A 10,460-nucleotide genomic window follows, 5' to 3' on the forward strand; every position below is an offset into this window, starting at 1 on the left:
TCTGCTAAAAGAACTAAAAAGAAAAGCATAAAAACAGATCATTTCCACATAAGGGGAAAAAATGAAATCATAATAATTCACAATTCGATGAATTAAAAATTCATCACTGGTGAACAACAATATGAATTAAAAAAAAATTCGTTTCTCTTTTTAACTGTTCGTATTCAACCCTCATTGGAAAGAGTATGATCATATGATCCTTCAAGGATCTTTTTAATACATAATAGAACTTAAAAAGGACAAAAAAAAAAAAACAAAAAACAAAAAATCTAAATACAAACATATCTATCACTCAATCATAATCTGATTACTCTTCAAACATCGACAAGGTCGTCAATTTCAACCAAAACCACCAAAAATGATTTTAAGAAAGGGTAGGCTCAACTAAGAAATTTGCTATTCTGTTCAACAGATTTAGGCCGAAAACAGTTTCTTCACAGTTTACTTTAATGGATAAGTTTAATGGATCAGTGCACTTACCTTCAACGCCAATGGTAATTAAACAAGGAATCGAACTACTCAAGATTTCAGAGCTGAACCGTAAGCGCAAACCCGATGCATCATCTAGGTTAGCAGCAATGGGCATATCGACAGATACGAGACAAAGATTTGCATTGCTAAGCATTTTTAGAGCTAAGCTCTCACAAATTGCAAGAAATTTGTCTTTGACTAACAAGCTATCCCCATTCTCCTCGTTTAGCTCCACAATGTGGTCAGTGAAAGTGCAACTGTTATACATAAGAATCTGGTGAAGAATGCCGTGTAATCAAGGAACGAAACAAGTACTCATTTTACAGTATAACCTTAGAGAGGAGAAATCAATGTTAAAAAACCGGAGTGGAGGTCAAACTAGTGGGACCTCTGATTCAACTGATCGGTTTGATCAAAACTCCATTTTTTTTAAAAGAAAAAAAATTCTATGCTGGTTCATTGGCTCCCAATGTTAAAAAACTATGTTGGACCGGATAGCCTGCTAGTTCCCAATTCAATCGATCCAAGCGGCTATGCTGGTCTGATTTTTTAATCATGGGGAGAAATCAAATTGCCATGATATTTATTTTTAAAAAAAGTTGTAAATACAAATAAATTTCAACTCAATATCCAGCAGAGAGAACTAAGAGGTGATGACTAACCTCCTTGCATATTCAAACATCCCTGGGAGATGAGATTCTTTATCGATGAAGACTTCAACATCCATTGGTAAGGGTTTTACAAAATATCCAATATCAGGCCGCAACTTAATTGGAAGCTTCTTCCCATCACAATATAAAGCTAGCTTCAAAGGCAATAGATGGTGATGAAAGCGAACTTGAAGAATCCTTCTTGTCGTCTGACCAGGTTCTAAAGAAACAATCGACTCCATCGGAACTAGTGTTGGCACATCATCAGAGGATGTCAAGGGGCTGCAGTATCAAGAAATTAGGTACTGAGATAACATTGCTTAAGGCATAAAACGACTAAATGCTAACACATATCGAAGAATATAATATACAAAATGTAACACTACATGAACATACTAGTTAAACAAAGAAAGTAGAACTTCAAACTGCAGAATATGAGCTAGAGCTTCTGAAATGAGATGCTTTAACTCGTCTCCTATTAAAGAATTTAGATGACTAAAATGAAACAGAGTGAATTCAGTTGAGCTTGTAAATTCCTCTAGATTCCTTGATTACTGAAAGACTCGTCAATATATGAACATCTGAAGGAACAATAATATAGAGCTTTTCAACAATTGATCAATCAAATAGTTAATGAAAGATGCATAAACATGATATCCTGGGAACTTCAAAGACAAGAACAGATGTACCTCTCATTTACAACAGCAGTCTTGTCAGCAGAATCGAAGGCTCTGTTAGATTCCTCATCAACCAAGGTTATTTCTGATATAATCTCTGATGAACAGTTCTTAAAGAAAACTTCTATGCATACAAGTAGACGGGATATACTTGATATTTCTGATGAAAAAGAATAATCCACCTTCAAACCATTTCCACTAGCAGGGTCTAACAGTGAATAACTTTTTTGTTTAACCTGCTTTCCAACATCCCCAACAGATATTCTTGCTGATGATATTCGGACTTGACTTTGTTTTGGCAGGCATGGGTTCGATGAACCAGGCTGTTCGTCCAACCATGACTCCAGAGCTCTATTCGACATCAATTCCCCCAGATTAGCAGGAGAAGACTGAGAAACTCCATTCTGATTTTCAGAAGCATTGCCGATGTCTGAAATCTGAATCAATGGATCTGCATTATCATTTCCTTCACTAGTAAATTCACTGTCATCGCCATGATCACCGCCACTAGATTCAGTGACTGAGCGTTGAGAATCATAATCAGAAGCACTTTCCTCATCTGAAGGATCTGATGATGAGCCATAATCATCTGTCCCACTGTAATCGGCCGCCCTTTTCATTTCACTCGTTCCTTCAGCCACATTGAGGTCATCAAGGAGCAAACTACAAGGCTTTGGGAGAGGCTCATACCCTGGAGCTGCATGAAGAACTATCTGCGAGAGAGACCCAGGCAGATAATACCGGTAACTAAATGATTTAGGTTTCACTTTTCTTGTTTGTCTTCCTAATATGCACTCAGCAACTATATGCAGAAGGTCGTTTCCAGGAAGATCATTTGTTCCTTCCTCCAGTCCTAGAGAGACTAAGTTGCATGATGGAAGTTTCTTCAATAAACGAGTTCGGTCACGAAGATCATAGTTCAAATCACATTCAGCCAATTCAATCAAATAGCTGAATATTTTCTTGAATGTCCACAGATCGTCTCCTGTTGCACCTTCTAGAACCTGCAAGTGCAGACAACTAAGACTTTTTCTCTGAACATTAACATCAAACAAAGAAAACTGATAAACTACAAAATGTACAACATATTAAAGATAACATGCAACGGTAACAAATTGCTGCCTCTTTTCCTATTACGATATGCTATTTGCTGCAACTTGTTCAGACTGACAACCTCCATCCACATCATAAATAAAGCAAAAACTGATTAATTTGAGGAAGGCCAATGTTGTTTTCTGGAAATAATAGAACATTGCTACTCCAATGGATCAAGAATATCTTGATCTGAGAGTAGAAAATGCCAGCATTAACTTAGACAAAAGGAAAGAACTGGAAGGGCTTAGTGACAAGCAGTGGAATCATCAGGCAACAAAAGAAACCAGAATATTGCATAACTCTTCACTCCAAATGAGATTAGTTTTGGTAGAACTCCTTGGACAATTGCCAGTGGAAACAATATCAATTACCTCCAGAGAATTCAAAAGATGTAGAGTATAGATGCTAATGTATATAACATGCTTGACCACAAAGTAAGGTAAATATCCAGTTTGCGCATCAGTCTAATGTGTGTATCTGACATAGGAAACAAAATCATGACTAAGTTTCCAAGTTTTAGTTTTCTTTCATTTTCTTTGGAAGAAAGACATCTACTTCAATTACCATTACAAATCCTCTGACTACATAAAAGAATCCAATAAATGAATGGTGTTCAAAACCCAAGTGTTGTAAGTATATTTTTTTTAAGAGAGAACAGAGAGAGGATTCCAAGTGCTAATCTTAAACTATTTCTATGTATATAAGTAGTAAATGGAACATATTACAGAGGCAGCAACTATAGCACGTTAAAAGGAGAATATTATGGCTCCAGGAAATACCTTACACACTGTGTTAAGAATTTGAAGCTTTGTTTCTGGTGCTTCTGAAGGAAAACCCCATGCAAGATACTTCAGCACCGTGGTTAACATCCTAGGAATTATCTCACCCAAAGAGCTATATTCTCCAACCATCCAAATAATCATTGCACGAGCTGCAGGCACCTTGACTGAATCCAAACTGCGGACCAACTGAATTATAACCTTTAAAAGAAAGAAAGGAAAAGGTCAATTATCAACCAACTAATATGAACCTCTGAAAATACCACAAGGCTTGTAAAGAAGTTAGAAAGTAGGATAGAGTAATAGAGAAACACGACGTAGAGCACCACTGTAGTAGCCATTCTCGTTAAACCCACCTTACCGACAAAGTAAAAGTAAATATAGACATAAAGTTGCAACAATAAGTAGAAACAAAATTCAGGAACAGCTGATGAAAGAAACATCATAAGTGAAATAAGTATGTGTTATATATTGTCCTTGACCTTATATAAAGCTTAACAATAAACAAGCAGAAAAAGCATACATTCTCATGACTTGGTGGGTCTTGCTTTATGATTGATTTTATAGACACTAGTAATTGTATCACATGCGTATGCATATGGAAACTACATATTTAAAATACACCCATGCGTGTGAAAATAACATAAAATAATAAATGAAATCTATAGTTTGAAACTAATAATGATATGATATATGCAATATTTGAACACACATGTGCGTGTGAAAATAACATATAATAAATAATGAAATATAAGGTTTGCAACTGAATAATACAATATATGCATATGTACAAAAGTAAAATAAAACGAATTAGTTTAAACTGTGAATTGAAAGCAGAAACACAAATAATTTAAATATTCAGCCAAAAAAAAAGCTGAAAGGCAAAGCTAAAGCTTAAAAAGAAACAAGCAAAAAAAGGATACCTTCTCATGACTTGGTGGGTCTTTCTTTATGATTGATTTTATAGACATAATAACCTGAGTCAAAATACCAGCTTCTTGATCTTCAAACCCAAAATCTTTTGTCACGAACTCTGCAAAGTTCAGCAACAGCTCAAAGAACAAGGACTAAATTCTCTAGAACATTACTAAACAACCAGTAGTAGGAAAGAGGAACTAACCCTGTCTAGTCAGAGACAACAGCCCATCTACACATATATGTGCCATTTTTGGAAGCCGTTGCACACATAGACCAATTGCAGCAACTGTATCAGCAGCGAATCGCCTGTCTGGATCTCTAATATAATCCTAAGAACAAACAAAAATATAAGTATCAATTCGTGCAATCAGGGGTTAGCATACTTGTATAACAAATGAAATTTCAACAGGTCAACTGGCCTCAAGATCATTTCTTTTGTGATACTGACTAAGAAATGGCTTAGTGTCACTCAGATGCTCAAAAGTGGAAACTGAAAATTATTGAATTTTTTCAAATCCATTGCGTCCCAATCTCTTTGTTTTTCCTAAAACATATCAGGGGAGTTACTAGTACATTTTTTTCTTTCTTTTCAGTTTTCCAAGGTTGATAGTGTAAGGATAAGGCCTTGGACAGTCAAGCACCAAAAGTACAATATACATATGGTTAGGCTAAGCAACTTCAGTAACAGGTAACTTAGATGAGCTCAGATGTGCAACCTCCTTTTAAATAGAATCTGAATAGTCATTGGTTAAAAAAAGAAAAGAAAAGAGCTGTATATTGCAAAACTAAACAGAACCAATCTGTTTAAAATTAAGGTGATCCAGAAATGGTCCATATAACACATTTAGTTTAGTTACTTACTAAGGCTTTTGCCAGTACAAAAATAATTCCAACGATATATTATCACATCAAATACACAGAAGCAAATCCTAAAACAAAATGATTTGCATAGAATGAAAAAGGCCAGAAATAACATCCTCCTCAATACTGAGGACTACAGTGATATCTTCTTCTAGACCATCTAGATGGATGTGTAGGAAACTAATTGCAAAAACCCAGAGAAAAGTTTCAATGTAACATTTATTTCTTCTGTCTTCTATATCTACAAAATGCAAATCACAAGAAGGATAGGAAATTTCTTAGGAAGGCGGCTACTACCTGAAACTCTTTGAAAATAGAAGAAATGGATGAATCTGTAGCAATGTAAGAAAGTATCTCAAGCTTCAAGGCTTTGATTTGATATGATTCAGAAGAGAAAATGAAGAAGTCCTCAAAGTATGGAGCAAAGAGAGAAGGCATTGCTTTAGCAAACACTTGAATGTTGCGTAGAACCTGCTCATGCAAATCAAAATAACCATTTTAGCCACCTCCCAGCAATAAACTTGAAACATAAACTAGGAAGATTAACCAAAATCTAAGAATTGGGTATACCAAAGGAAATGTCACAAGAGTAGTAATCATAGAACAATTAAAGTATGGAACTCCAATTATATAAAAACCATGTAATGTGGCATTATCCACATCACATATGCAGCTACTGGCAGTATGGATGGAGCAAGACCAAACCATAATATAACCTTAAAAAAGAACTTTGTAGTAATAATTCTTGTGTAATTCATAACATAAGGACACTACAGAATCAAAAACTTCTTGAAATTATGATAAGCAAGAACAAAACAAGGCAAAATCTTCGATGCTCATTGAAATAGAGAACTCCACGATGAAGTAAAGCATCCAACTAAGAACATTCATGGATACATACATGTGTGCATATTTTACATGGTGTTTGTATGCACAACTACCTATCAAGTTTCATATAAACATAGAACAGTATAAAGATGTCATATTGTAAATGCATGAAATAGAAGAAATAAGGACATGTAATATACCACATATTTTGAGGCATTAGAGGATCTCAGCAAATACAAGAGTGGTTTAATGATTCTCTTAACATCCTCCTTTGGTGCCATAACCCAGTGTACACCAGCTGCTGCTAGTACCACAGCACTGTTGTTACTCCATAACAGGGGAGATGTAGAATAAAGCAGGATCTTGACATCATCATTACTTTTTCCAGATGTAAATTGTGCACCATTTAATTCAAAGGACTCCCTGTTGGCATAACTTGACCTAGATAAATATTCATCCGGACCCTCCATATAGCACCTGGAAATTGTGTTTAAAAATTCAGAATCACATGTCCCACTCAAGTCAGTGGATTCCTTAACTAGTCCAAAGTCAACATCTGAACCATCTTTTGCAGAATGTGAGCTCTCAGTATATTGCAGAGAAAACATAATGGATTCTTTCACTAGCCCATGCCTTGCAATAACATAGCGTAAAAGAATTCCAATCAAGACTATCTGACCCCACTCTTCCACATCAGGAAGAATCTCACATAACTTTCTATAATTCCTCCCGACCAAAGATAAATTATATGGACAAACAGAAGCAAATGCAGCAGCAGCAGCACCAACTACGGCAGGGGAGCGGTCATTTAACAACATCCCAACAATCTGCAAAGTATAATTAATTATTGGTACAAATCCAACCCTATCGAAATGTATTATAACAAGAGATAGATGCCTAACGTGTCATGCTACTAAAGACATCTAAAATTGAACATCCAAGTAAAGAAGCACAAATCTATGAATGTTTATTTAGGTAAAAAAATTCCTGAAAAATGCAGGCACAAAAGATGAAAAGATATTATCTTTGCATATTGCATGTCAAACTAGTCTAAAACCTTCTGTCCAAAAATACCAAACCTTTTAAGGAAGCAGTTTTCGACTGATCTTAACAATGGAAATCGAGTCGTAGCAAAGTAAGGTCATAATAAATTGTGGAAAACATGAAAGCAAAAATAACAATGAAGAAATAAATCTATCAATTGAACCTCTTCAATTGCCAAGGTATGTTCCTCTAGGCGCAAATCATGTACTTTTGGAAGAGCACTAGCTGCACATTTTCTAACATAGACAGATGGATCTCTAGCACACTTGCCCACAGCCACCAGAACAAGAGGTGCAATAACATGAAGACGAATTCCAGCCATGGTGCGAAGTGCCCATGCTCTCACCAAGGGATTAGGGTCCCCCAAATCCTTCTGGAAACAATTAATTGACAACAATGCTTCGTTGGGACGCCTACAAAATTAAACACAGAAACATTAACAATAAGTTCAATGTACCTGCTTTAACACAAGAAATACAATCCAGGTCACTCATCACCTCTCCTTTGAGCCACTATTATTTTAAACTAATGAGTTTCCACCATCTCAAGCACTGCTTTTATTAAGAAAAAGAAAAGTTCTTCAAAATGAATTGTAATTAATTAAACTTGAAAAGTGCCTAAAAACCATGATCTAATAACTAATAACTACTCTTATCTAATAACTAATTAAACTTGATACCGTTTCTATCCAGTGCAATTAGAGATAGATTTCAAGCAAGCATGTTCTTTGTTCATACTAATATTCCCTCATTTACTAATATTGCTTCTTAACATATGGAAGCAACCATAGGAAAATAAAAAGAATATTGTAAGAGAAGTTTGCGAAACATACTTTTCAGCATAATGCAGTAGATACAAATAAACAAGTTTCTTTACTTCCAAAGATTGAGATGCCACGTTTTTAACAACCTGTAATTCAAGCAACCAGAGAGATGAAAAACATATGTACACCTCAATTAACAAACAAATATAAGATTTAAAAGTATCCATTACCAAACCCTGATTTCATATCATGAATGCAATTATGAACAGCTATCTGTATTTATCAACACTCCTAGACCCGATTCAACCATTTCTTAACTAATCAGAGTACAGCTATAAATAAAGATCCAATGAATTATAACTACAACACTCGATAGCTTAATTTTCTTTCTCAATTATCCTGTGATAAGTTCACTACACCTTCTATTAAACAATGATATTTAAACTTTCAAACACTTAAATTTATTTACACTTTCCAGAAACCTTATCAGCAGTCAAAAAGGTCCTCTGAATGAAATTACAAAATCCAGATCACTTCAATATTAAATTTTAAGTAATTTTTTCAGAGTTCATTCAATAAAAAGAAATAAAAAAATGAAAAACAAATTACCTGAGGGAAGTAATTGGAGACGTCGAAGCCTTGAGCGATGAGAGCGAGGAGTCGCTTGAGAGCCTCACACTTCTCCGAATCGAATTTGCTATCTAAAAGCGGAGCTATGCTGACGTCATCCGGATCGTCGTAGAGGTGAGCATCGGTTCCGATCCGGAACACCATCGTCGACGCCTTGCTCAACGTCTCCGCAGTCGCTCCGAACTGTGGAAACATTTCCGATTAGTATTTCCTTTTTTCTTCTTTACACAAATTAAGAATTCATCAAAATTGAATTTGAAAAATTAATTTCAAGGGGGAAATTGAGAAGGCTTTGTGATCTCTTGATGTACTAATGAAAGCCTTCGACGGAGTGAGCAAGTGCGGAGCTGGATATGGGATGATTGGTTAGCAGGATAAAGTTGATCCCACTATGATGACATACAATTTTGGAAAGGAAGCCGAGAAAAGGGTTTTGAGTGTTTAGGTCCGTCGAGATTTACTACATGTTAAATTCTGCTATTAATCCTTGTACTTTGAGAAAGTTGTGAATTTAGTTTATATATTTTAATTTGATCAATTTTAGTTCTTATACTTTTAGAATTAGTCAACTTTAGTTTTATACTTTTGAATTTTAAAATTTTAATATTGACTCAAACACTAGAAATTGAATATGTTTTGTTAAACTCAATGACTAGTCTTGTACTATGCATATAGTTGTAGATTTAGTTTATATTTTCCAATTGGATCATTCTAAATTCTTATACTTTTCAAATTTTGAAATTTCAATCTTGATGTAATTACAATATTTAATCCATTAATTGGACTTTTAGTGATGAATATGTGGAACTAACAAGCTAACATGACATTACACATATAATGATATGTTTGCTACATCATATTTTGAGAATAGCATAACTTAATGAATTTAACCATTATCATTTGGTGAGGACTAAAATATTAAAATTTGAATAGTACAAGGACTAAAATAATCAAATTAAAGTACAATGATTAAATCCATAACTTTCATAAAGTACAAGGACTAATAGTAGAATTTAACCTTTATGATATAATAGGTCTTGATGAAAATCAATTTGATTATGCTACCATTTTAATAATTTATATTTTTATAATTTTTAAAGAATTAAATCAAATGTTTATCAATAGGGGACAAAGTGTAATTTTACCATGTATTAACTTAAAACTTTATCAATTTTAAAGGGCTAAAATATAAATTTATCATTTTAGAGGGTCGGGGTCCCTGCCAACCCCCTATCGTTGCCCTTGTTTATAACGATCATTGAAATAATGCAAAAACTTAATTCAGTTGGTTTCCATTAAGAAAATACTTAATTTAGTTGACTGTCTCGATTTAAACTAGTTCAATGGTTAAACTATCCACTCAAGTTAGAAAGTTCATCCGAAATTAGAGAGGGTTTGGACAAAAATATTAACCTCAGAAAATAAGATTAAGCAAAAAAAGTAGACCTGTTTAAAATATGGGTCAAACTTGAGTTCAAATATTCAAGACTCGAGCCCAGTCTGCTTGAATCACTTTCTATATTATTTAGATTAAATATATAGTAATTTATAATGCTATAATGCAAACATTAAAAAAAAGTTAAGTGGCTTAAACGAAAACATATAAATATATTGGATATTAAATTAAAAATAATAGGGTAAACTACACCAAATGTCACTAAATTATTAGTAAGTTTACGATTTGGTCACTCAATTTCAAAAAGTTACAAAATGATCATTTCACTATTTGAAAGTTTTTTATTTA

The 10,460-nt window shown here is 34.1% G+C and overlaps 1 protein-coding gene across 3 annotated transcripts; it reads right to left on the reverse strand.

Annotated features, from left to right (window-relative positions):
* Positions 1 to 126: 126 nt before the first annotated feature.
* LOC108453177 (AP3-complex subunit beta-A) lies at positions 127 to 9,203 on the reverse strand. 3 transcript variants are annotated; one of them, XM_017751126.2, is made up of 12 exons: positions 9,028 to 9,203; positions 8,696 to 8,899; positions 8,156 to 8,232; positions 7,487 to 7,736; positions 6,480 to 7,106; positions 5,749 to 5,922; positions 4,793 to 4,919; positions 4,596 to 4,705; positions 3,673 to 3,873; positions 1,811 to 2,802; positions 1,134 to 1,403; positions 127 to 728 (listed from the first exon to the last, which is right to left on the reverse strand). In XM_017751126.2, exons 2-12 carry the CDS (start codon positions 8,858 to 8,860, stop codon positions 365 to 367), a joined length of 3,357 nt encoding a protein of 1,118 aa, XP_017606615.1. In that variant the 5' UTR covers positions 8,861 to 8,899; positions 9,028 to 9,203; the 3' UTR covers positions 127 to 364. The 3 variants fall into 3 exon arrangements, with proteins under 3 accessions (XP_017606615.1, XP_017606614.1, XP_052883802.1); XM_017751125.2 differs by having other exon boundaries at positions 8,696 to 9,203; XM_053027842.1 differs by having other exon boundaries at positions 127 to 745; positions 8,696 to 9,203.
* Positions 9,204 to 10,460: the final 1,257 nt, after the last annotated feature.

Source organism: Gossypium arboreum, chromosome 5 (assembly GCF_025698485.1).
Source record: "Gossypium arboreum isolate Shixiya-1 chromosome 5, ASM2569848v2, whole genome shotgun sequence".
Classification (NCBI taxonomy): domain Eukaryota; kingdom Viridiplantae; phylum Streptophyta; class Magnoliopsida; order Malvales; family Malvaceae; genus Gossypium; species Gossypium arboreum.

What these genes read in the sequence shown, in the direction of transcription:
- LOC108453177 (XM_017751125.2), bottom strand. Translation starts at nt 8,911, where the DNA reads ATGTTTCCACAGTTCGGAGCGACTGCGGAGACGTTGAGCAAGGCGTCG. An exon ending in ATACCTTGGCAATTGAAGAG is followed by an intron (nt 7,107 to 7,486) that starts GTTCAATTGATA and finishes TATACTTTGCAG; the next exon opens with ATTGTTGGGATGTTGTTAAA. An exon ending in ATGTTTGAATATGCAAGGAG is followed by an intron (nt 729 to 1,133) that starts GTTAGTCATCAC and finishes TATGTATAACAG; the next exon opens with TTGCACTTTCACTGACCACA.